This window comes from Hippocampus guttulatus, chromosome 15 (assembly GCF_054856545.1).
Source record: "Hippocampus guttulatus isolate MCC_2025c chromosome 15, RoL_Hgut_1.0, whole genome shotgun sequence".
Taxonomy (NCBI): domain Eukaryota; kingdom Metazoa; phylum Chordata; class Actinopteri; order Syngnathiformes; family Syngnathidae; genus Hippocampus; species Hippocampus guttulatus.
Window position 1 is genome coordinate 4149549 of NC_141275.1, and position 27927 is coordinate 4177475.

Consider the following 27927-nt stretch of genomic DNA (forward strand, 5'->3'; position numbering starts at 1 on the left):
GTCGAGCTTGTTTGATCGCTGCGACGGATACGGCGCCGTGTCGAACGCTGTGCTGACTACTGAACACAACTCACCCGTTTGCACAGTCAAGCCGCCGTGACGCGCGCACGTAGTCGATGCAAATGGGACTGCCCCCCCCAACACACACAAACACACAGACGCACACACACGCACACACACACGGTAGCCTACAGTACATTCTATCGCCGTGTAAATGTCTCAGAGCGCGTGAGAGCAAGAGCGGGAGAGAGAGAGGGAGAAACGGAGAGCAAGAGAGAGAGATTATATAAAAGAGGTGACCGGAGCGAGGCAGGACGGCATTAACCCAAGAAAGTGATCGCTGCTGTTCGTGGATACATGCGATTCAAGGTAATCTTTGTGTTCAAACATTCAAGTATTGCGTAATCGCGAGGGAGAGGGATTGATGGAAATTGCAGATTTTTTATTTTAATATGCGACGTGTACATCTTACTCTGTGTTTGCTTCGTTCCCCGTCGAGCTCCCGTCATTCCAACCGCTTGAACAAAACATAGGGAAGGACGATGCTAGAATGCGAATTTAATGTATCCGATGTGGAGTTGATGCTAACTTATTCGGCAAACTGTTGCGTCTGTCCTCTGGAGCACCGCACCCCGACTTTTTGTGGGTGCAGTGTCTGCTCAAGTGAGGCAGCCAGAGAATTGAGATGAAGGGGACTTTGTTTCATGGGAATCTCTTTGGGCTTCACAAAAAAAAAAAAAAAAAAAATCTGATGTGGGACAGAAGAGGCTTTTGAAAGTGCATTTTAAACATCTCTACTTCAAATCATGTTGTAAAATATTACAGAATTTATCTCCAAATGCATGCAAATGGAAGAGGTCAGCCTGCAGTGATAAACCTCAGTTCATAGGCACACTTAATGCGCTTTGCAGACTGTTTTTCTTTTTCATTACGTGATGTAATTTTCCTGAGTCTCAGATTGCAGAGATAGTGTTGGGGAGATACACATCATAAAACACTGCTGCAAGTAAATGGAACATCTGCACAGAAAAATAATCCAGATTAAAAATGGTATGGAAGGTTGATGAAATCGCACCGCGTCCGTCTGTTTTGGGAATTGTGTAACAGAACGCAATCTCATGAATAAACAAATAACATTGAAAATAATTAGGCTGCACACGAGGAGCGAGTTTAACAAATACGATAACTGGTTTATTTACTGTACAGTCAACCTCTTGGGACCGGCCCACAAATAGCCAAAAATTTGCATATACTGTAATTGACGCCCACTGATATGCATTGGGGAAAAAATCTTAACAATTAAACACCAACATTTCTCCCCAAAACACTGAGGTTAAACGTATTCAATGCACGGAAAATGTGTGTATGCCGGGGGGGGGAGATGTTGCAAGATGTTGCAAGACACAAACACAAACCAACTATCAACTTGCACTGTGTTTCTCATCCTCCTGGAAAATACTTTTCTTTTTGAGTATGCTCGCTAACAGTATTACATCCTCTTGCTTTAAATGCAGCCGCATATATTGTATTATGTGCCTTCGTGTGTGTCTCCCTCAAGGATCCTCCTGGAGTCAGTGACCACAGACCGGCATATCAAATCCCCCCGTGCCGTGACGCATCCATTGTTCCAGCAGCACTGTGTGCCAACGAAGGACCGAGACTAAATTTCTGTGACACTGCCAAATGCTGCAGCTCCTGCCAAGATTATGAAGTTGTAAGTAGGTTACTAGATCTGTCATTCTCGCACCTAATCCATGAAATGGCCCTCCTCTTTGATGAGAGACTGTAACGGAAGCAGGCATGGCAGTGCTGCTCTCCAGACTGCTCTGCCCCTTGAAGCAGGCGCAAATGCTGCTGCTGTGCTTGGGCATCGCCTATCTCATGGCAGGCAGCATCCTGCTCATGCAACGCTCCAACGTCCGAGTAGCCCAGCCAAGCCTCCTCGGGTTTCCTCCCTTGCTGTCGCTTGCGGCACCTCCGACCACCCTTGGGACTGCAGGCTCGGGTGTGAGGGCACGCTCCAGATGGGCCGCAGTACACTTTGCATCTGGAGCTGGCGCCAAGTCAGAGCAACACTGGCCCGCCTCCCGAGGCCTGAGAGGCCAACACCTGCATCGCCACTGGTTTCATGGTACATTCACGGAGAGTCCAGAGAATGCAGGTCCTGTTCGAAAGAAGCCCACCCATAAAGGTATCCATCCATCTACTCAACCACTCAGTATCACTTAGTTCTCCACTGACCTACCGACACAGTTTTACAGTTTTACTCTAAGAAAGTCATACTCTGAAAAAAGAGTGGTTTTGTTCCCAGTCTAAACAGAGTAAAAATGATACTTGGAAGAGTGTCAAATAACCATCCATCCATCCATTTTCTGATCCACTTATCCTCACAAGGGTCATGGGGCGTGCTGGAGCCCATCCCAGCCGTCGTCGGGCAGTAGGCAGGGTACACACTGAACTGCTTTGGTTGCCTGCCGATCGCAGGGCACACATAGACGAACAAACATCCACGCTCACACTCACACCTAGGGACAATTTTTAGTGTTCAATCAGCCTGCCATGCATGTCTTTGGAATGTCCCCGGAGAAAACCCACACAGGCACAGGGAGAACATGCAAACTCCACACAGGAAGGCCGGAGCCAGAATTGAACCTCACACCTCTGCACTGTGAGGTCGACGTACTAACCAGTCAACCACCGGGCCGCCGAGCGTCAAATAATCAGAGTAAATTTTACTCAGAGGAGTGGATTAATTGTACACCAAATTATTAAGATAAACTTTTATTTGACAAGGACAAACATACGTTACTCACCCACGTTTTCCACTGATGAGAGTAGGGGGTCGAGCCTCCGGTACTGTCAATGAAGAGATTTGCTCCCTTTTGAAGATTTTCTCCTGATGTGGTGGCCGGGGGAGGCCATTGTACTTAAATATGTTTAAATACAACTCAGTTAGAGGAATAAAAACACACTGTAAAAATTACTCTCCCAATGTTACCGTGTATTCGCCTATCCACATCTGACCAAATTAACCAATCCATTCTCTACCAATCCATTATCTAGCTTTATTGCGTGTCTACTTAGCAACCAAGCAACCCAACCACTCATTTACCTCACTCTCGCTCGCTGTCGATCCAAAATGTAGCCCTATTGACGGAAAGTGCATCTCTCTTCTCTTGTTTCATCAAACGTGATACTGGTTTACAGTAGAAAACATGCAATGAAAGGGAAGACGCATGACATTTAAATATCATTGTGCTGCTGTCTGGAGCAAGACAGTGATTTTCCTCTGAAATATTATAAGATGCTGCGTTGTATGTTCTTGTTGAAATGTGTCCGACTGTGAAGATAGCCCGAGGCTGAGGTAATACAAGGGGGCTCACAGAACACCTTCACAGCAGACTTTATTGTTCATTCATGAGCAGATAATCATGACCTGGGAACGTTTAGAATGTTTAGGATGCTTTTCGGATGCAGAGGCCTTCGATTTTATTTATTTATTTATTTTAGATTGTAGTCCTCACAGTGACATTTAAAATGATCCCTCACAAGGTTCCGCTGTGAAGAAGATGGTACTCGGGCTGCACCGTATATCAAAAAAAATAAAATAAATTGTCATAGCGATAATGGTCCATGCAATATGCATGTTACAAAGATGTGCGTTGCGTTTCATATGGAATTGCACGCTTTTGTCTGACCTTAAATGTGCATCGATGTCCAATACTAAAACAGGTGGATTTGTACTAATCCTAAATAGCCTTAAATAATAGATATAATGCTTTATTTACACGACATAACTGTAAAAAAATGTCCTGTTTTAAATTTAAAAAAAAAAAGTAAGTTATTAAAATGAACCCTTTCAGGCACAGTGGTGACTGCAGTGGACAGTTTATCATGTTATCAGGTTACAAGTTATTATTGGTGCATGAAAGGGTTAATTAGCAAAGAATACATTTAGCCTACTTATTTTCTTGCATGACATGTTTTCCCAATTACTGTTCGGCCCTACCCGGCACAATTAAATACCATCTTTAATTGATCCTTAAAGATTTCTTTCCCTTGTCCGTCAATGCTTTGAGCATTTTAGCTGAGATGACGAATCCTATGGAATTACCTCTAGTGGAACGTTTGCTCGCCCGGCTCATTCTTAAAAGCCTCCCACCGGAGCTCTGAAACCATTTTTGTTTTCAAGAGAGCAGACAATTACTGAGTCACTGAGGAGTAATACCGATGAAAAATGCCAAGGCCTGGAAAGAAATCAGTTTTAATAACTGCCACCTGGCAAAGGTTCTTATCAAAGAAGTGTAACTCGAACACAACCTTTAATTACACAGATACATTGTGGCTTGGAGGTGAAATTGCCTGAGGGATAAAACGCAAGCCACTCCTATCGTGATATCACTTATAAACACAGACGGCAACGAGATATTTTCATTTGTCATGGGCAGGTAGGCGAGTACTTAACCCTTTCAGAGACAGCGGTTACTACAGTGGACAGTTTATCAGGTTACAGGTGATCATTATTGGTGCATGGAAGGGTTAATTTGCAGTAATATTTAGTTGATTACTTAGCCCGGGGGTCGGCAACCCGCGGCTCAAGAGCAGCATGCGGCTCTTTAGCGCCCCCCAGTGGCTCCTGGACCTTTTTCAAAAATGTTTGAAAATGGAAAGATTTAATATGGTTTTTATAAGAGGACAAACATGACACAAACATTATTAACGTTTTCCGGTACTGTAAAAATGTGTCGAATAAATATTAAATGTCAACATTTCGTCAACGAGGATTTGCGTCGTAGCCAGCAACACACATTTCTATTTGCAGGGTGGGATGTCGGTCAGGCGTGGGATGTCAGGGTGGGATGTCAGTCAGGCGCTGTTGTGGGAAAAAAATTAATAAATAAAAATAAAACAGCCTTTCTTGTACAATTCATCGAGGGTACTTGCAAAGAATGGGAATCTGGCCGGCCAAGAGAAGCATTTTTAAACGGTACACATGAGCTACGATAGTTAGCACGCTGCGAAAGTGCATCCCGTGCCTCATTTATCTTAGCGGCCATTATGGCTGTTGCTCATTGCGGCATGAGTGGGTAAGTGTGTGCGTATGCCCGCGTGTGCGTAAACGGGTCGATCACGGGAGGTTGGTTGATCGAAAAGTCAAAAAGGTCAAAAAGGTTTGGGCACTCCTCCTCTACAGGATGAACTGCAGGGGAAAAAAACATTTAATCATGAATGCTTTTGTATTTGTAGCCAACTTAGTCATGCTGATAGTAGTCACTAATATAGATACATACAGCATGTGTTGAGTTCATGACGAGGCTTTTAATTATTTGCGGCTCTTGACTATGTGTATATATACTATATATATATATATATATATATATATATATATATATATATAATTATTTTTTTTTCCAATATGGCTCTTTCAACATTTTGGGTTGCCGACCCCTGACTTAGCCAGTCCATCCATCCATCCATTTTCCGAACCGCTTGATCCTCACTAGGGTCGCGGGGGGTGCTGGAGCCTATCCCAGCCGTCTTCGGGCAGTAGGCGGGGGACACCCTGAATCAGTTGCCAGCCAATCGCAGGGCACACAGAGACGAACAACCATCCACGCCCACACTCACACCTAGGGACAATTTAGAGCGTCCAATCAGCCTGCCATGCATGTTTGTTTTGGAATGTGGGAGGAAACCGGAGTACCCGGAGAAAACCCACGCAGGCCCGGGGAGAACATGCAAACTCCACACAGGGAGGCCGGAGCTGGAATCGAACCCGGTACCTCTGCACTGTGAAGCCGACGTGCTAACCACTGGACTACCGGGCCGCCCGACTTAGCCAGTCAAACATGTTAATTTGAAAGTACAGATGTGTTAAATGAATCATATTTCTCTGTGGAATAAAAAAACTTCAGTATACACGTTGTAAAACTTGAATCAGAAAAGCAATACAACACAGTCGAAGCGCAAAAAGGACAATGTTAAAATGACATTGCTTATCATAACGTCCCCAATCTCGGTCGGGGTTTAATGAAATAAGCTATTTCAATCTTCTAAAATAAAGGTTTATCATTTCTGATGACGTGCTATTTCAGCAATTGCTATTAGATTAAGTTTGTCAGTTCTGTCTTCTTGCCAACAAATGCCAATTGCATGGAAATCATCCTGAAATATTACTTTTAATTAGCTGAATGTTTGCGTTCATTCAGAAGGAAAAGGACGTTGAATTTACCACCGAAAACAGTTGCCTTGCGTCATCTTTAACATTTTCACCCTGTAAAACATTCTGGAAAGATGACTACATTTTCACCATATAGTATTTTCTAATTAATTAATGTGTTTATTTACAGGTATGTATTTATTTTGTAATACATTGGTAAATATTTTTTGTAGATTGTGTTCTTTGTGAAAGAACAAAAAAAGAAGAAGGCATCATTGGGTTCCTTGTAAGTCACTTTAAAAATCAAAATTAAAAGAATGCGATTTAAAAAAAGGTCGATGAGTGCATGTGTAGGTTAAAGCCCAGTATTCAGAGAAGAGTTGGACCGGCTCTCATGCTGGGATAAGGAACTTGGTGAAGTCTCTGCTGGTTATCTAGCAACCTCAATGCAATGAGGGGAATGCAGGAAGGATAACGCTTTCAGCCAAGTCATTCCCACATGACCCCGTGTTAAAATACAATGCATCCCATTTGATTCAAAATATTTCAGAAAGGGGGGATGAAAGGAGGATTAAAACATTTCAGGAGTGATGCTGGAGGTGTGATTCGATGCCATTGGAATGTGTCGAGAAAGAGCTGAATGACGAAAGCCATCATTCTACAACTAGCAATCTGGGAGAACTGCTTTCATGTAAAAATACTCAAGTGCATTGGCATTATCCTGGAGTTAAATTATCCTCGGAAGAGGATAGTTCGAGCGTGCTTTTTTTTCCCCTCTCTCTACCCAGCGTTTTTCCTTTCTGAATTCTGATTGTAATTTCCTTTCCCCATTGCGGGACAAATAAGGGATATCTTATCTTATCTTATCTTATTTCATGCACACAATGCCAGGCTCAGAGTAATGATTTGTCACATATCTGAGGGTTTGGATTATGTACAGTGCAAAAGTAAAGTCATTATTTTGCATTTGCTTTTAAAAACCAAATCATCAGGCTGTTGTTTGTCTGGCCATGTTCACTTTGCTGAGGCAAAGATTCACGATTGCTGGAGCATCTATTGTGTAGGCTGACATCATTTTGAAGAAGGGCTTCTTTTTTAACATGTGTTTCATGTACCTTATTTTCCGCACTATAAGGCGCTTCATAGTATAAGCTGCAACTTTAGTAAATGTCCTATTTTAAAACAGTTTTTGGATATGGGATGCACCACATTATTAGACTCTATAGAAGCTACACTAGTGGATGCGGTTGTATTATGCATCCACTAGATGGAGCTATGCTAAAGAGAATACTATACAATACAATACCGTTTTATTTAAATTTAGAGATTTCACAACCGCGGCAGCTATAACAAAGTGCTTTTCAGAACATGTAATATACTAAATACAAGAAATGAAGCGCATTGGATTATAAGGCGCACTGTCGGCTTTTGAGGAAAGTGAATGCTTTTAGGTGTGCCTTATAGAGCAGAGAATACGGCAATTGCTTTATTCCTCATCTTTACACCAGTAGACACAGTGCCAAAATAACTGCCAAAACATTTTATTTGATGGAAAAGGTACTGTATTGTTTTCTGTAGCTCTACCCACAGAAATCCAACACAATAAACGGGGCTCTATAATTTGATGCGATCAGTCAAAAATGCCTTTATGTCATCAATAAATTTACGTCACAAATAATACAGAGATGTGTGAAGGTACAAATTATAAGAATATTTTCAAAGTTGCAGCATAGCTACGAAGCATTTGTTTTGTTTTTTTAGCAAATATTCTCTTTTACAAAAAAGTCGATGAGCTTCACTGGCACATGCAAATGAGATTTACTTGCTCGTAACCTGCTGGATAATTGGAGTTTTAGGGTCTGACCCCGACATGGTCTAACGCGGCATGTAATGAGACGCCGTCTGCTGCGGTTTGATGATTTGCATCACCGATCGTCAGGAATATTTGAAACGCGGTCAACAACAGAGAAGAGAGTTCCGGTTGGTGCATGCTCTTTTCTTTGGTCATATCGTTCGTCTTTTTCATCCAATCCTGCCGGGGAGAATCATATCCAGCCATCTGTCTTAGCATTTAAGAAGGCAGCACAGTATCAGACCCAAGCACTCTCATTTTTATTCAGTCCGAGAGTTTGGGCCACTTCCCTCCATTAAGCCCAGCTGCAAATGCCTTTGGCCGCTTCTTCATTTTGATTAAAGCGCCTGAGGGGTGGGTTGGTGGGCTAACACTGGAACCTAAACTGATGCATCGACATGCAAGATGCTTCCTCCATCCAGTCTCTTTTTAATCCTTGAATGCAGCAGCTGCTGGTGTTTCAGTTTGGATTTTTTTGTTTTTTATTGAAGAGGAGTTCCCTTGCCCCTGTTGCCAAAGTGGTTGGTCTCCTTGTCACGCTTCTCAATGTGCGAGGTACCTGGAATTCAAAAGATGAACAAACACATACAGTACCGAGGAATAGGAATGATCGGTTTTTGATTACTTGGCAAAAGGAATCCAAATTTCAATTTCAGACTTTCAAGAGATGTCTTGACAGTGTCCCTCCCACGATACGTTTGGCTCCACACTTCGCAGCTAATTTAAGAGCACCTGTTGGTCATTGCCTTTGGAAGGGATGAAGATTCATTCGTCCCGTGTGCTGCAACCCTTGCAAAAAAATGACTTGAGATGTTTTATTCTGTGACTGCATGATAAAAAATGAAACTGACTTGATTTTTTTTTCAAACAGTGTTAATTCTAATGGTCCCCAAGGTTAGCTCATTTATTTATTTATTTTCCCACACAAATGTTTGCAATAAAAGACCTAAGACCTAGTGGAAAGAGTCTTGATGGAACTAAAGCAAAAAAAATACGTTGTTGAAAGACATTGAAATTATTGGACAATACACTAAAGCAATTCATTGTGGATGGCATCCACAATGCCAGCATCGCATAGAACCGCAACATGACACCGTTTGCAGGCATGGCAGGAGTGCAGACTATTGCCCCCCCCCCCCAAAAAAGGATGTTTTTGGGGGGGGGGTTCCCGCTAAATTACTGGTAAACACTGGTTAATTACAGGTAGGGCAGCACAGTGGATGACTGGTAAGAACGTCAGCCTCACTGTTGCAGAGATCCGGCGTTCAAATCTGGTATCCGGCCTTCCTGTGTGGAGTTTGCATTTTCCCCCCTGTGCCTGCGTGGTTTGTGACCCCTGGTGTAGAGGAAAAAATACATCTGATATGAATTTACACAATTATTTTATTACCAGTGTTTGTAAAGTGGCGGCCCGGTAGTCCAGTGGTTAGCACGTCGACTTCACAGTGCAGAGGTTCAATTTCAGCTCCGGCCTCCCTGTGTGGAGTTTGCATGTTCTCCCCGGGCCTGCGTGGGTTTTCTCCGGGTACTCCGGTTTCTTTCCACATTCCAAAAACATGCATGGCAGGTTAACGGAACACTCTAATTTGTCTGATTATGAGCACGAATGATTTTTCGTCTATGTGTGCCATGCGATTTGCTGGCAACTAGTTCAGGATGTCCCCTGCCGATTGCCCAAAGACAGCTGGGATAGGCTCCAGCATGCCCGTGACCCTCGTGAGGATTTGCCGTTCAGATAATGGATGGATGGATGCGTGGACCTTTGCACTTGGTGGATCTCAATGGTTCTTGATGAAGAATCCGAATCCTGTTTTTTTGGCAAGATGAAAATTGTTTCCAAGGTGAATTGAATGTGCTGATTGTTTTGAAATTCAAATGAGAATGATTGGAATCTATGATGTTGAATGTCCCCGTTGGGAATGAATTCGGATTTTTGGTTGAACATGTTGAATTTTGGGGAATGCTGGGAATTTCTGGGATAAGAAAAATACTAGCTTTCAACCGCAATGCGTGAATTCCCGGAAGTTGTTGAAATTGTAATGATGAGAATCGGATGGAAAGTGGAAGTCGATGCAGTCCGACTGTGCGCATAGCTGGAGTTTTCTCCAATCACTGCACTGCAGCGTGCTTTGCACCACCTTTTCGGTCCCATATCTTTGGAGGTTGCTTATCTTATACAAGTGTGTTCAAAAATGGTATGGAATGGATGTTATTTCGGTACCCAACACAATTTCTGACAACACAAACACCCTCGTTTTGAGTGTCAAGCAGTATTGCTTGGTGGAACCTGAGCTTTGAGCTCCTATTGCTCTGACTGGCTGATATTTCTCGCAAAGTGAATTCATGAATTCCGTACACTGGTGCATGGTCGGCACCACAGGATTCAAAGCTCTGCTGCTTTCTCCCCACCTTGATGCCACATGCTTTCACCCTCCATTTATTTTCTCCAACACCCTAGATTCACTCTTTGGCCCTTGGCAGCAATCTCGTTTTATGTTGGTAGTAACAGAGAAAAAGGAAAAAATAGACGCTCAAACCGTCGTATCCTTCAAATGTTAAAAGCAAACGCATCTTAGAAAAAAAGTCTCTTGGGAGAGCTTCTGAAATACATTTAAAAGTCAACACAGAATGCATTCCAGGCACCCCAAAGACAAAAAATATTTTCTTCACGGCGTGTAGCTCTTGAATGAGTAAAACGTAGCACATAGACTAAAAATATGACAGTGTCATCCCCAAGGGGAAAGATAATAAATTATGTCTTCTGAAGAAACTGAAGAAAACACAAACACACATTTCACGCTACACACTGTCTTGAAAGGACGACTTTTATGTATCGGCTATGAAAAAAAAAGGGATACCATCAAAGGCTGAATTTGGATGACATTTTGGAAGTAGCCTTAATCTTGCCAGTGTATCGTAATAGTCTGTCAAAGCCTATTATACATTAAACCATTCTATCTGCTGGGGTTTTTTTTTTGTTTTGTTGCTAAATACATTCACATTACTGTAAGAATACGAATATGTTATTTTATACGCGTTATACTTTACAAACACTGCGCTGGTATTGTTTGAGGTAATTATCAGTGCCAGAGTTAACCCGTGCAGGGACAGCGATTACTGCAGTGGACATCTTATCACGTTATCAGGTTACTGGGTGCATGAAAGGGTTAAGACAAAGGCAACCAAGTCAAGGTAAAGGCGTGTGTGTCAACATGGAATTATTGGGAGTGGGAATAATTGACAGCGTATCGGTCCGCTGTGACAAATGGATATTAGTATTTCATATTGTAATTATCGATACTGCTGTATTTAGCATCACTCGGCGTAGTAGTTGCCTCCGGCTTCTCCCATCTGGTGTGGGCAACAACAGCGAGAAAGAAGTAGATGCTGATATAAGATAAGAAAACCTTTATTAGTCTCGTATGTGAACAGGAAGCATTTTAACAGGTCTTTAGTCAATGAGTCATTGGTGACGGGCACGCCAAAGAGCACTCTGAGGTAGCTTTTTCCTGAAAGCACTTGTCTGAATGATGTCGAACTCAAACAGAGACCTGAAAATGATGAATCATAACCTCGCTCTGTGAAAGAGTACAAATTCTGAAATCCATTGTTGGAAAAGCACGTTACTTTAAGGCAGGCGTGCCTAACCTTTTTTGACCAAAGATCTACTTTTTGATCTATAAACCTCGCACGATCGCCCCCTTTGCTGCACACACGCACGCATGCCATAATGAGCAACAGCCATAACGGCCCCTAAGATGAATGAAACCGAAAAATAAACTAGACGGAGGAGTTTGTGGGTTTGTGAAAAGGAAATCACTGCCTCCCTTCATCAAGACCTGACGAGGAGGCTAGGACGCACTTTTGTAGCCGTTTTAAAATGCGTCTCTGGGCACTCCAGATTGCCATTCTTTGTCAGTACTATCCGTGAATTGTACATGAAATAAACTTTGAATGAGAATAAGAATTTAGAAAATAGATATACAGTGATCCCTCGCTACTTCGCGGTTCGTTTATCGCAGGTTCAGTGCATCGCGGATTTTTTCAAACATATTAAAAAAAATAAATAAAATGTATTATTATTTTTTTACATATACATGAAGTACAGTACTGTAAATGTTGCTCTATGTGACTCGCTGTTGTTTTGCAGCTTCTCGCGGACCGTTTGCGGACTTTAAAATATATATATACTGTATATATATTTTTTTTACCTGTTTATGTTAATTGGACGCTACTTCGCGGATTTTCGTTTATCGCGGGTGGTTTTGGTCCCCATTAACCGCGATAAACGAGGGATTACTGTATACACTGTATTGCAACAGCTCTGATCGCAAGCTTCAATTGCAGATTGCTGACCGCTAATAACTTCTGGTGATGCAGTTCATGTGCCACCGTAGGTTAAAGGTGACTTTTTTCTTTTATATTTGAAATACTTTTTGTGAAAGTCAGACTGATAGGATGCTAAAGGTGCAGTGTGCGCTGACACAAAAATATATCATATTGATAACACGCACACAGACACACCAATGTTTTGGGTTGGGCTTTTTCTTCCCGTCTTCACCCCTCACGATCGACTTGGTACCAGTCCGCAAGCTACCGGTCGATAGCGATCGACGTATTGAGCAGCCCTGCTTTTAGGTATGTCTGTAACTTAACAACAATGAAATTTACTGTGGAGTCATTGCCAAACAGGAATTGTTGACATACGTGTGCTTCAGATATATGCAGTGATACTCATTAGGAATCAAAATACTCTATTTGTAGTCATAGACTTCCCAAGGAAAAAAAAATAATATACGTTCCTCAATGTGTACTCGACATGATGGTGGATGCAGCCATCTAATTACTATTAAAAAACATTTCTGATCCATATAGGGACCTACATTGGTTGCTTCCTGCACAACATCAGCGAGCGAGCCCTTGGAGGAATTATGCTTTATGACCTGCGGAAAATGACCAGCTCTCTGTGTCAAGACACCTGCTCAGAAAGGTAATGCTTTTTTTTTTTTTTCATGGAGCCTCTATTGGGGGGGACCACAGAAGCCCTGCTGTTTGAGTAAATGCTCTGGCTCTCAGTCTCCTTCATGAAAGCCTCCTGTGTGTTGAGCCAGCGGAGCGCCAGGTGGCTAGATGACAGTAAAAGATGAGGCGGGGTGAAAGAAGCAAATATAAGGCCGGATCTGTTGCAAAAGTAAGAACCGGCCAGGTGTGCGTGTGTGTGTACATGCGTGTGGGTGTTTTTGAGAGCTTCATTTGATGACATCAACGGCTTGCTGCTAGAGCAGCTACACTTCACGAAATCTTCGAGGAGAGCATGACTGCATTAAAAAAAAAAAAAAGAGAGAAGCAGGTGGATTTCTTCACAGCGAAATCAAGAAAGGAATTATTCCGTTTAAGACTTTAACACCTGACATGAATGCAGATTTGCCGCTCACTGCTCAAACAAGCAGGCAAACCTCCTCCACATAGCCCCTTGGCCCCTCGTTCACTCCTGATTCACACCGACTGAAATCCTGCTCGTTAACCGACTGGGCCAATTACTGCGACTGGCAAAAACTAAAAAGTCAAGGCAATTTACGAGGAAGCGCCAAATGCAACTATGTAAAGGTCAGGTTTGATGAGGTGTCTGTCTTTGCCTAAGAACAGAGGATAACGAGCGAAGTGGTGAGAAGGAGTCGCAGCAGCCTACAGATGACAGGTGTTATAGCTCAAAAAGAAGAATTTGCTAGATGAGTAAAGGAGGATGTGCTATAACAATCACATCATGTACTATAGATTAGATGAGAGGAGATTTGACACAAGGGATGTATTGAAATAATCACAAATGTCCTGCGGAGTGTACTTAGCCTGAAGGTTATTGACCGACTTTTCTTTGGGCGATAAATAGTAATAATTACTGGAGATATATATATATATATATATATACTGTATATATCCATCCATCCATCCATTTTCCGAACCGCTTGATCCTCACTAGGGTCGCGGGGGGTGCTGGAGCCTATCCCAGCCGTCTTCGGGCAGTAGGCGGGGGACACCCTGAATCAGTTGCCAGCCAATCGCAGGGCACACAGAGACGAACAACCGTCCGCGCTCACACTCACCCCTAGGGACAATTTAGAGCGTCCAATCAGCCTGCCATGCATGTTTTTGGAATGTGGGAGGAAACCGGAGCACCCGGAGAAAACCCACGCAGGCCCGGGGAGAACATGCAAACTCCACACAGGGAGGCCGGAGCTGGAATCGAACCCGGTACCTCTGCACTGTGAAGCCGACGTGCTAACCACTGGACTATACTGTATATATATATATATATATATTTTTTTTGTGCGGGTGTGTGCTGTTAGTGGGTATCAGTTTGCAGGTTTGGAGTATGGCGCCGAATGTCACTGTGGGAACAGAATCAACAGCCTGCAGGTTGCCGAGGAGGATTGTAGTCTGGCATGCCGGGGTGAGAGGGGTTCTCCTTGTGGCGGCGTGGGACGTCTCTCCATTTACAAGGTGCAGGAGCAGATGCCCGGTCACCGAAAATGTGAGTCAAGTCATCCTGAGTGAAAATGAATAGAAGTTTCTTGATTCTTTGCACACAATGAGCACATAGGAAAATAAAGTGGAATTAACCTCGGTTTAGGGAAAAAAAAATTTAAGTGGAAATTAAAGTACAGTGGAACCTCGCGATCCATTGTGAACATTTCCATATCATTGGCACACATTTTAAATGCGTTGAAAGAAAAATTGAATGAGTGGGACTAAACCAAAAAGTAATGGCCGTTGGCGCCAAGAAAAAAAACAAAGAAACATTGAAAAAATATCATCAAACTTTGAAAATATTAATGGAAAACAATGAGTGAAAATGTGAGTCATTGAGTGTGGGGGGTCTACTCTAACCCATTCCTGACTCACCAACATCTTTTTATTTGGAACTTTCTGTGTAGACCACCAACCACAACATCCATCCAACCATCCATTTTCAAATCCGCTTTATCCTCACAATGGTCGCGGAGCGGGCTGGAGCCTATCCCAACTGTCTTCGAGCAGTAGGCGGGGGACACCCTGAACTGGCTGCTAGCCAATCACAAGGCACACATAGACATACAACCATTCGCGCTCACACTCATACCTTCGGAAAATTTTGAGTGTTCCATTAACATGCCATACATGTTTTTGGAATGTGAGAGGAAACCAGAGTACCTGGAGAAAACCCACGCAGGCACGGGGAGGGCATGCAAACTCCACACACAGCGCAGTGTGAGGCGGATGTATTAACCAGTCGATCACCATGCCGCCCAGCCACAGCATGTTGCATGCACGTATAGTGGCTCATCAAAGTCGCGTCTGTGACACGTCAAAATAAATTAACATCATTAAAGGAAACGACATTGAAAGTACCGCAATTTAACACACGTTTAACGACAGGGGTTTTTTTCACCCCCAGTCAGATGGCATTGCAGTACCTTACATATTTGACGGTGGAATCTGTTATGCCAGCTGACCTTTCCATCGGTCAGGCCGAATGCATTACAGCGCGTAAGGTGCACTGAATACTCGAAATTGGACAAAGGCGTATACGTCAGTTTCAATGGTTGTGAATATTTGATACAAAGAAAATAATGTGAAAAATCAAACATATCCCAAGCAGCGCTGATATCATGCGATGCATGTACAAGACAAATTGTTTCCTGTTACAGCCATGCCATTTCCATTAACCCTTTCAGGGACAGCTGCTACTGCAGTTTATCATGTTATCGGGTTACAGGGTGCATGAAAGGGTTAAATTAGAAAATTGTCAAATATAAAAATAACTATTATCGTCATGTCAATCCAACCATGTTTGTTTTCCGTCCTCTTTATGATCGCAGTGAACACAGCGGAGTCCATATGCAGCCTATCCCAGTTAACTTGAGGAGAGATACAGTATGGACAAAAATAATAATAATAACATCTACGCTCACAATCGCACACCAACAGTTTGGACTACTCAATTTTAATCGAATATGGATGTTTTTGAAATGCGGCGGGAAGTCAGTGTACTTGGAGAAAACTTAAGGGAGAGAAGGCTGCAGTCGAGAGTCGAACATTTTCACTCTGAGACGGGCTAACCACTAAATTTTCCATATTTTCAGCGTCTTTTATCACCGCTGCAACCTAAGTTGAGGCTAATGAGACAAGATCTCTGCATGCTGCTGAACAGATTGGTCTGGGGGAAAAAAAATGTCACACAGTCGCCCTACTTGAAGCACAAGTGTGCTTCTTCATCTGATGAGGAATGTTTCTATCTGGATGCACTCTCTCAAGGGCCGGCACAAAGTATGTCAACGTCAACTTGCCGACAAAGCAATTCAACAGCAGTAGCCTCGGCCTCTCAATCCACTTGTGTCCTCGGGCCATCTTTAAATCCTTGAAAAATATGTTCCATCTCTTTTTTATCCGACCGCCATGCCCATTGAGGATTCATACAAACAAGCCTTGAGTGTTTTTCTCAGCTCGGGAAATAATTGACATCGATTTCCCACCTGGTTGTATTCAGCGCTCTCCCATTTCGGTTTTAAATATTGCGAGTCGTTGAAATTTGTGCGTTTGCAAAAATGTTTGCGCATGTTTACATGGTGATCACAATGATTTAGCGTGTCATCCGTGTGAACTATGTAGCCAAGAGTTCAGTTCACCTTTTTTTTTCCACCATGCACCAAATCAAATCTTACATCGACCTCAAAAGTTAAAAGATTTTGAGTTTGAGTCTTGCTGCGGCCTTCCTGTGCAGTATTTGCATGGTACTCCGGCTTCCTTCCCATTTTAAAAACATGCACGTTTGCTTCATTGATGAATTGCCAATATGAGATCATGAGAATGGTTGTTTGTTGTCAGTCACAATGTATTAGAAAACGGTGGGATGGAATTTTCGAATGTTGGTTTTCTTTTGCTCTGGGTGGAAGTGCAGTGTAAGTCAAGTACAACTACAAAGTACGATAACCAGGCTTTATTTTAAAAGAGAATGGATTTCAAATACAATGTTGAAATGCTTTTGAGGAAAGAGATTGGTGGTTGCAGTTGTTTTGATATTGTGCTGTTTCCGTTTCAAATGATATGATTTACTCTACGTCTAGTTCAGTGGTTCTTAACCTGTGTTCGATGGAACCCCAGGGCTTCGGTGAATCGGTCTCAGGGGTTTGACGGAGCTTCTGCCATGGAGGGCAAGACACACCCGACTCACATGTCAATTAATTATGACACGCCCGCTTGGCCATCACTGGCTGCAGATGATCACATTACATTACTTGTCCAATCGGTGCTGTGAGAAATTTAGTTCACTTAGTCGTCAACGTGTGACTGTCGTGATAGTACGTCGTACAATTAAAACAAAAAAAATTACTTATCTCTTGAAATTTAATGTATTTTTTTTTGTTTTTAATAAATGTGTTTTTTTATATATTGAAGTACCGTATATTATATATACACAGTATATATATATATTTTTTTTTCACAAAAAGGTTCGGTGAATGTGCATATTAACTGTTTGAGTTCGGTGCCTCTTAGAAGGTTAAGAACCGCTGGTCTAGGATAAGGCTGCTATGTCAGAACAATTTATTTTGAAAGCTAATCCCATATAACCAGTTCAGGGTGTCCCCCGCCTACTGCCCGAAGATGGCCGGGATAGGCTCCAGCCCGCCGTGTCTCTTGTGAGGATAAGTGGTTCAGATGATGGATGGATCGCTAATTCTAAATAGTGAGTTATGTTAGTAAATGAGTTTACTGAAATCTAATGGTTATATTTGTGTGTGTTTTTTGTTATTCCTTGCTTTTGCCACAGTCAGGAATGCTCACCAGCGAGGCTGCTTCAAGTTGGGTAACAACACGACCAACAACTTCCCAATTCACTCAATTCAAACCAATCTAACTTCACAGTCCTGCATCGAGACTTGCACCGACCAGGTTTGAATACATTTCTTATCCCTAAAGACTTGGCCACTGTCGTGAACCTTGTTTTGCCTGTGACAGACATCCACAGCCGTAATCCACAGTCTCTGGCATGCCCTCACAATCTATATTAAGTAAAAATAGAACATAAAATATTTGGTGCTTGTATTTTGTTGTGCACGTATTATGTCCTCAATGTGGCCACCATAGCAAAATTGTCACCACATTACGTGACTTTTCCGCCCCGCCCCCCAACTATTAAAAAAAGAAAAAAGAATATATATATATATATATATATATATATATCTATATCTCAAGGAACACAATTGAGGTTAACATTTTAGGGTGGGCCTCAACAACTGTTCCAGTTGTCTCACATGTCCCGTGTCCCGTTTGGAAAATGAATGAATTACCCACCCCTGGCCTATGACATGAAGACAGCTTCTGGAATTTTGCATCGGATCAGCCTTTTTGTTCCTCTAATGAGAAAGATATAATCTCAATTCTATAGTGACATCCTGCAGGCAGCTTGGTCCCCTCCCAAAGATGGAATGGCGTGTAAAAATATTTTTCATGACTGTATGGGATTAATTATCACAGTAAGCGTGTCTGTGTAATTATGCAAAACTTTTTCATAAGTTTTCCATGGAGTGTTCGCCCTAGTTACTTGTCACTGAAGGCTCTGTTTTTTGTAACATGCACAAGTCGGTGCACCACACTCCATAAATATCCGTTGAGTCGGGTTTGACCGGGTGTTGGTAATTTCACAGACACGCTCAAACCGGTACATTTAAAAAATGGCAATTTGCGCCATTGTGAGCGTGAACACAGCGCAGTCCATTCGCTGTCAATTAACGCAGCTCCTCCTGTTTTCTTTAAAACATGGAAAAGGAAGCAGGAAGCCGTGCATTCCCGCAGAATTTTCATTTCTTTTTGCCGGTGTGACAACAGGCAACATAAATGGCTACCCGCATTTAATATGTAAATGAGGTTCTGGCGGACCTCATGTACTGTATCTATGCCCCCACCCTTCGGATCGGTTGTCGGTTACCCTTCCAGAGATGCCTACTGACGAGTAGGATGAGTTTAAAAAACAAAGTAGAGCATTTGGTGTTATCAATGTACGTGTGAGAAAATATTAGGGAGGTGTGTTTCACCACTTGGGGTCCGAGTGATACATTGTAAATAAACCGGATGAGTCATGAAATACATGCTCATCTGTGCATCTGCCTTGTAGGAGCTCCCGCTTGCCGTGTTCAAGAAGCCCCATTGTTTCTGTACTTGGACATCCTCTCTCTACAGTCTGGACCAGCAGTCTGCTAGAAATCGATGTTTGGAAAACACGGATATGGACGGCATCAGTAACTCCACTCCTACAACATCGATTGGGCAGGACTACTATCAGGTCTATCACACGCCTGTTCTTGGTGAGTTATTTGTCATAAATGTTATATATAAATCTGTGTCAGTGTTTTTTTTTTTTTGTTTGTTTTTTTTGCATGTGGGTGTCTGTAGTTTGAAATTAAGGCCAAGCCTGATTGAGCCATTATCAAAAGGATAGTCTACACAGGAGGAGAGATCTTCGGGACTTGATGAAGCAGCCAATCAATAGAGAATTACAATCATACAGCAAAGAGACCCCCTTTTTTATTTTAGTGTGGGCTTTATTCAAAAGATTACCGTATTTTCACGACTATAAGGCACCATTAAAAGTCTAAAATTTTCTCCAAAATGGACAGGACGCCTTATGATGCGGAGCGTCTTGTCTATGCGCTGAGTTCCAAAACCTGACTGACAGCCGACACGCTGTTTATATAGAGAAAAGGCGGAAGTGACTGTGGACAGGCATGCGGCAAAGAAGTCGGCCAATCAGTGAAGGGTGGGCGTGTATATATATACACATATGGAGAGCGAGAGAGAGAAAAGGCAGATGTGAGTGAGGACAGGCATGCGGGGAAGAAGTCCGCCAATGGGTGAAGGGTGGGCGTGTAAGTGGACGCTAAAGGTACGCCCCAAGCAGGTACCAACACCTGTATAGAGTGTGGCTATGTGCATTGTTGCAAAACAACTTTGGTTTTGGTTTCTAAGAACCCCCGAAAATAAATTCTACAAAGAGACACGCCTACGAAGCTCAGTTCAAACTTCAAGCCATCGGTTATGCTTTTGGCATGCGTGCCCATCTCACAGCAGCGGTGAAAAACCAAGTCAAGCAAATGAACTCTGAGCTTGACTAAAGAACTCCAACCGCTGGACATCGGCATCAACCGGGCGTTCAAAGTAAAGTTGCGAACGGCATGGGAACAATGAATGATCGATGGCAAACACAACTTTACAAAGAGTGAGAGGCAGCGCCGGGCGAGTTACGCCACAATTTGCGAATGGATTGTGGCTGCTTGGACGAACGTGTCTGCTTGCACTGTTGTTCGAGTTTTTGGCAAAGCCGGCATCATTTCTGTGGAGCCACATGGCAATGAGAGTGACTGACAACGAGAGGGAACACGGCGTTTTTGATGGATTACCCGTACTTGCACAATTGTTCAATTCTGATACAGAGGATGAGGACTTTGATGGATTTCTGGGTGATGAGTGATCGAAAAACGTGAGTACATTCTACGATGGCTAAATAAAATACAACGGAACTCAGTTTTCCGTTGCCTTTTTAAAAACGTGTTTTTAGCTTGTATCTGTATGTCTTGGCATGCTACCGTATGCTTCAAGCTAACGTGTTTTTAGCGTGCGCGCATGCATGCCGTATGTTTAAGCTGGCGTATGTTTTACCACTTTAAAATTGCGCCCAATAATACAGTGCGTTTTGTCTATGTGTAAAATACAGAAATAGCACCCATTAATGAGACTGCGCCCAACCATACGGTGCGTCGAATGGTCGTGAAAATACGGTAACCTTAATCCCATCAGACATCATATACAGTCATACCTCGGTTTTCAACCATAATCCGTTCCGGAAGGCTGTTCGAAAACCGATTTGTTCGAAAACCGAAACCACACTCTTTAAAAAAATAAAATAAAATCTTTATTGAACACGTCTGCTCACAATGAAACGCTACACGAGGAAGCATCACTTCCTCGTCTACCCGAGGAAGCGTCACTTCCTCGTGTAAGGAGGGCGAGAGGAGTCAAGTGGTGCATTCAAGTGCGCTCAGTTTGGTCGAGAACCGATTTTCGGTCATAATCCGAGGCATAAAAAACAAAAAATTTTTGGTCGAAAACCGATTTGGTCGAGAACAGAGACGTTCGAAAACCGAGGTTTGACTGTATACATGACAATCCAACTACCCAGGAAGTTCTGTCTGCGGATGCTATCTTGGCGTAATGTGCAGTGACGTCGTTTTATGCACTTCAAAATGGCGGCTTCGAACCACAGTTGGTCTGCAACAGGAGAGCTACTTTTTAACGACCGTATTTTCCGCACTATAACGCGCTTTGGAGTATAAGGTGCACCTTCAGTGAATGGCCTCTTTTAAAACTGTTTTCATATATAGGGTGCGCCGTATTATAAGGTGCATAGAATAAAAGATACAATAGTGGCTGCAGTTGCGCTACATATCCACTAGATGGAGCTACGCTAAAGGCAATACAATACAATATAGCTTTATTTATATAGAGCTTTCACAACCACTGTAGCTGTAACAAAGCGCTTTACATACCATTTAAAACACTACGTCCATATATAAGGCGCATCAGATTAAGGCGCACTATCGGCTTTTGAGAAAATGTAATGCTTTTAGGTGCGCCTTATAGTGCGGAAAATACGGTACTTGCAACTTGTTTTTATAAAGCTGTTGCTTTTATTCAAGCTTAAAAACAGTCACACTTTACGACGCAAAATAGACAACTCATGTGAGTTCTTCTTACGTAAACCTCTGCATATGCGCCGGGCATGCCACCCTGCCTCAGCTCTCACAACAGTCCAGAAAGACCTCCAGTGGTTCAGCAGATTTAGATTTTTCGGGATGACAAGACCGTGCCAGAGCTCTGCCTCCATTTGATGATTTCAGTGAACCCCCAGGTAATTGCGACCAATCCTTGCCGCTAATTGTGATAATCCACGAGTATATGACACCCCCTCTAAAAGGGTTTCATGGTTCCCAACAGATGTGGCAAATGACATATCTTTATTTTTTCTAAATGAAGCTCATCAAGTCTCTTCAAATAGTTTCTTTGGCACAACTATGCCACTATATGGCACCAAATAATGCTGTTCCTGATTTGCCCCACCACCAAAACAGTGAATAGATGGGTTTTTAATGGGCAACCTTAAAAATGCGCAAAGAGGCCAATTGTCCAACGCCAAATCACTAATGTGCTGAGGTTCACTTTTGTTGGAAAGTGGAACATTTGAGGAACAGTGTGGTAAGGAAATGGAGGACGGGAGTCCTCTGGCTTCCTTTGTACGCTAAACTTTGCCAGGGACAGTATTTAATTCTTGAAGTAAATGCACTATGTCAGTGTAAACCAGTGTTTCTCAAATAGTGGCCAATGTTGCCAACAATCATGCCGCTTTGTGACTGCTACCTGTATTTTAGTGACCTGCTGAGCAGGAGCCCAGTGTTGCTGTGTCCTGCTTCAAACCTCGCTTCGAAAAGCTTTGCATTGCAAAACGTGCTCAATGTAGCCATTAATCCAGACATCATCTTTGATTTAAAAAAAAAAAAAAACAGCACAAATTATTTTAATATTTTTGTTTTGCAGGTTAACGTTTTTTTTTTATATTGTGCTCCTGAGTTAATGTTGGTGATCAGTTTGAACGCATTATCATTGATTTTATGTAATTTTATTTTTCAGTATCGTATGGTTTGACATGGTCAGTCAAAAATGTTTACAGTTTGAATAAGGATTTAATTTTATTTTTGAATTTCAGATGCACTTTAAATCTTTTTGGTTACAGTTAATAAAGCTATTCTTTGTTGTAAGTTGGTCCATATTTCTTTCTTTTTTATAGGTTTCTTATAGGTTAATAAGAATACAGTGTTATGCAGAGGTGTACTTCTAACAATTTTATAGACAAATGATACTATTTATAGTTGGTGGGGGGGCGAGATGTTTTCTTCTTCCTGGGGGGGGGGGGGCATGACAGAAAATAATTGAGAAGCACTGGTGTAAATGGTGGGGTCTGACTGTGTTGTGTTTCAGAAGATTGATGACGCACGGCAGGATTTCTTGTGTTGGTTGCGTTGAATCATCTCACTTCACAAAGCCGGACAAAAACGATGTCCTCCTTGCCAATTATATTGATCCGGCAGACCCTAATACAAATTATATGGCACAGCAATGTATTAAAATACTTAAACTTGTACATGAAAACAAAAGTTTCTCCAGCACTAAAAAAATGCTTACCTCTCCATGGACATTAAGGGAAAAAGGCGTGAGTTCAACATGAAAGAGGCAGGGCCACATTAATTATTTAAGTAGGGGAACACGTCAAAATTGTTCTTTCCCCCTTTGATACTGGAGGATCTCGTAAAACATCATTTCACAGATGTTGTGTAGTTATAATGCAGTACAGTAAGTATTTCCACGTTTTGTTTTGTTTTGTTTTTTACTCCCCCTGTAACACATGTAACACTTTCAGCTTCCTGACAAAAATAAACACAAAAAAAAATGTTCTCCTAGACTCCAGGTGCAAGGAGAGGATGTTTCTACCACAGAGATCCAGCTCTGTCGTGGCTCTCTCCAGTTTTCCCGGTGCCGGCAACACTTGGGTCCGACACCTGATCGAGCTCATGACAGGCTACTACACTGGCAGCTTCTATTTTGATGGCACCTTATACAGCAAAGGTGGGAATGGCGTCATTTCCAGTGTGTTTTGACAACCGTTGATGGACGTATTGACTTGCAGATGATCATTTTGTTTTGTTTACCTCTGCCAGGTTTCAAAGGAGAGAAGGACTTCTGGCGGAGTGGTCGTAGTATTTGTGTCAAGACTCATGAGAGTGGAAAGAAAGAGATTGAGATGTTCGACTCCGCCATTCTGCTGATTCGGAATCCTTATCGGTCCCTGATGGCTGAATTCAATCGCAAGTGTGCTGGACATTTAGGACACGCGTCAGATGCCCAATGGAAAAGCAAAGGTAGGTAACATTCTATTCTTCGTACCCATATGGTCTAGTGCAGGTCGGACCTGTTCTAAGAAAATTTAAAAATAAAAAACTCAGGAGTGGTGTAATATTTTGATTTCCTAGTCATGTAGAAATGTGCAATTGAAAATGGAAACACTTGGAGAAATACAGTGGTGACATTTATCTGTTTCCTGTTGGTACTTAAATGATCAAAATGGTCGGTGGGTTCACAAATGTCATTCTTTATTATTAACAACATTTGAGCAAATTTCTCATGTCAGAAGTATTTGTCAAACCGGTAGCCCTGCACTTAAGCAGTACCTGAGAAGTAGCTCTCACTTTCAAAAAGGTTGATGAACTCTGGTCAAGTGGTTCAGTGTACAGCTGAGTCACTGACGGAAAAAGAAAAATGCGGGCATTTCTGTGAATAATCATTAAAAAAAAAAAAAAAAAAGGAATACGCGGGGGTCATAGGGTTTTTTTCGCTTCAGAAGTAATACTTCACTTCTCAATCGAAAGAAAAATCTTTTTTGAGCCCAATCTCAAATGTGTTTCTGATTACATAATTACATTATCTCTCATAATTACCTTCTGTAAGAAATAGTGAACAAATCAGTCCATGACAGTAAAATTAAACTTTGTTTTTTTGTAAATTTATTTTTTACAATTACCCACAAACAAAAAGCCATTTAATATGTTTATGATGTGTTGCTCTACTTACATTAAAGATCCTTTTTGACCATAACTCAATCATTTTTCTAAATCAGCGCAATGCATCGTGGGACATATTTGATTTTCTAATGACCATTGTTGTACGAACAAGACCCTACTTCTACCATAAGCAAGAATCAAGAGATTTCATGCATTGTCGGAAAACGAAAAAATAGATATTCCAGAACTCATGTGCAATTGGCCATTCCTTCACATGAACCCTTCTTATCTTTATCAGAACACTCCTATTGGGCTCCGCCGCTTATGAAAATGATACGGTAAATGCCAAAAGCGCCTCACAATTGATTCTGGAAGAGTGACTTTTAATGATGATAATGCAGGCATGGAAAACTGGCGGCCAACAGACTTCTTCTGGCCCACACGCTCACTCATTGTAGCCTGTGAGTCTGAGAATTCTGTTTGAATCAGATCCAACTTGTAATGATTCTAATCACTGGCAACAGGCGTTAAACACAAACAGTGGAAGACTAAAAAATAAAATAAAAGCTAGACAAGCCGGCGAGTAAAGTAAATCACATCAATTGTCTGCTCTATGGGGTAATGTGCATCAACAATTCTGTGCATCAGCTGTTTGCGAGAATCAGTTTTAGTCTTACAGAGGGACTGTGCCCTTTGGATTCAGTTTCTTGGCACCTGCTGAGGGCACCTGATGGCCCTTTTCCACCGTGTTTGTGCTAGTGCTCGTTCCGGGCCAATACCCAAGTTATCGAAATAGAGAAATTTGTGAAGTTATAAGCTTGTTACTTGAGTCTGACTTTTAAATTAGCCACACTGTGGCACGGGAATGTGGTGAAACTGTGTACATGCACATATATTTTGAAGGTCTGACTTTAATAAGAAATGTGACGCAAACGCATATGAAAACCAAGTTTCGACTGTGTACTGCAATGAATGAAATGCCAATCTACGGTCAATGTCAAAATCCCACGTTATGCTGTACCGCAGAATGGCCAGAATTCGTCTCCAGCTACGCCCCCTGGTGGGCATCCCATGCATTGAGTTGGCTGAAGTTTGGACGTCACCTCCAGGTGATCCATTATGAGGAGCTCCAGAGGGCTCTCCTCCCGCAGCTCCGACTCATCACGGCCTTCCTTAACGTCACCGCGACTGAGGAGCGATTGATCTGTGCTCAGAGCAACCAAGATGGCTACTTTAAACGACCAGGGGCCCAGCAGCCATCTTTTGACCCATTTACACCTCACATGAGGCAAATGATTAACACCTTTATTCATACTGTCGACGCAGCACTACAGACCAGGAACTTTAGTGGACTTCCAAGAGAATACATACATAGATGATGGCGTGGGAAATTCATCCAAGTAGCTGTCAATAGAGCAACACACACCACACCACACACGCACGCACACACACACACACACACACACACACACATAATGGCCAATGTTAATTTGACCAAGAGCTTCTTTGTCAGGGCCAGATGCCCCATGAGTGGAGCCACACGGTACAAAACAAATCATCGTGCCATCTTTCAGTGAACCCTGAAGCCTGCGATAAAAGCCTGCAGGCTGGACCCACTTCTCCGTGAGCAACAAATATGATGAATGCTAAGAGAGGATTTCACAAAGATGTGTGTGGCACCACAAGTGGATTATCGAGCAAAGTGTCTGACTGCACGAAAGGATGATTGCGCAAATTGAAGATGGAAATGGTTTTCTCAACTTCTCTGGAAGATTTTTCTTTTAGCGTACACCCACATTAATACAGACGACAGCGGCTAAAGACAGATTATATAGATCTGCAAATCTGCCGCTGCCACAAATTTTACTACATGCTGCAGACTTTTAATGCAATGACTGGACTGAATTCCTACGGTGAAATGCATCTTTTCATTAAATCCATTTACAATGCAATTTAAGAGATGTTAAAATTGAATGAATGAATTAATTCATGAATACCAGATGCGAAGCCATACTCTTGGTCTGCTGTTGGTGTGCTTGTCAGGGATCTTCTCTGCTGGCCTGAACACTTTTAGAAGCACAGAGCAACATTTAGAGCTTACATGAAATGGTATTCACTTACTTTGGATTTTCAAAAGTCTGTCACCTTCATTTTCTAGCAGGTCTTGACTGCCAGGCTTTGATTTCTTTTCATCCAGTCAGACCTCACCTATATGTTGCCATGTCATGGAATTTGCCGATGTTGTAAATCGTTCTCAAATCCATTCCAATCAATCTCTCAGCCTTTGTTAGCTCTTTCTTTGTGTCAATGTGGCCACGTTCTACGTTTCTTCACATTCTGTCAATTTTCTGGAGGTTTGCCCCCTAGTGGTGCCGCTGTTCACCCACATACACGCCCACGCAACCACACAACCATACATACAGTATAGAGAGAGAGGCTTGCTTCGCGCCAAAGATCATAAAATCCAATCCATGGAATTGCCATGGATTGAATTTTACTTACTTATCAGTCGGTTCTGACCTTGTTGTAAATGAAATCCCTGTGTTTTAAGATTTATGTCTTATATATCACAGGTTGGCTGCAACAGAAAATACTGTGCAATTAAGATTAAGATATCCTTTATTTGTCCCGCAATGGGGAAATTACAATCAGAATTCAGAAAGGAAAAACGCTGGGTAGGGAGAGGGGAAAAAAAAAAACCACGCTCGAACTATCCTCTTCTGAGGATAATTTAAGTCCAGGATAAAAAAAGACCCTAGCACATAAATAAGCATATGACAGTTACAAGTCACAAGACATAACATGTAATAAGGGGGAGGATGAATGGGAAGTGGGGGGGGGGGGGGGGGTGACCGCGACACGGCCGTCCTGACCAGCTGCACGGACACACGTGCGCTCTGCAGATCGAACCACGTCACGGGGGAAAAAGAATCGGAGCGATGAAGACGGTGATAACAAGGATGTGTATGCGCTTGTGGTTGTCCAGTTGTGTATGTGTATGCGTGTACAGGTCATAGCTGCTTCGTCGAGGTCTGCTCATCATGAAGACAGTCCCGGCTTATCAGTCCATGGCCGAGAAGGAGGGGGGTGATGGTGGGGGCCCTAGATTCCATGCGTACTTCCATCCAATGAAGTCCATTGAATGAATAATTAAGGTTGCAAGCGTCAATAGGTTAATGTGTTAAAAAAACAAGAGTTGAGCAAAACTCAATTTGTGGGTGGAGCCACAATAAAAGAACGAAAACATCAACAGAATCTAATCTGTACAATAAATA

The 27927-nt window shown here is 42.4% G+C and overlaps 1 protein-coding gene across 2 annotated transcripts; it reads left to right on the forward strand.

The window, feature by feature from the left end:
- Positions 1-232: 232 nt before the first annotated feature.
- LOC147193492 (sialate:O-sulfotransferase 1-like) lies at positions 233-26932 on the forward strand. Of its 2 annotated transcripts, XM_086131487.1 has the most exons (9): positions 233-369; positions 1559-2191; positions 12888-13002; positions 14357-14541; positions 17818-17939; positions 19162-19351; positions 23556-23720; positions 23813-24013; positions 25679-26932. In XM_086131487.1, exons 2-9 carry the CDS (start codon positions 1801-1803, stop codon positions 26029-26031), a joined length of 1722 nt encoding a protein of 573 aa, XP_085987613.1. In that variant the 5' UTR covers positions 233-369; positions 1559-1800; the 3' UTR covers positions 26032-26932. The 2 variants fall into 2 exon arrangements, with proteins under 2 accessions (XP_085987613.1, XP_085987614.1); XM_086131488.1 differs by lacking the exons at positions 233-369; positions 1559-2191 and having other exon boundaries at positions 12896-13002; positions 13124-14541.
- The last annotated feature ends 995 nt before the right edge of the window (positions 26933-27927 follow it).

What these genes read in the sequence shown, in the direction of transcription:
- LOC147193492 (XM_086131487.1), top strand. Translation starts at nt 1,801, where the DNA reads ATGGCAGTGCTGCTCTCCAGACTGCTCTGCCCCTTGAAGCAGGCGCAA. An exon ending in CAAGACACCTGCTCAGAAAG is followed by an intron (nt 13,003 to 14,356) that starts GTAATGCTTTTT and finishes GTGTGCTGTTAG; the next exon opens with TGGGTATCAGTTTGCAGGTT. An exon ending in TCGAGACTTGCACCGACCAG is followed by an intron (nt 17,940 to 19,161) that starts GTTTGAATACAT and finishes TCTGCCTTGTAG; the next exon opens with GAGCTCCCGCTTGCCGTGTT.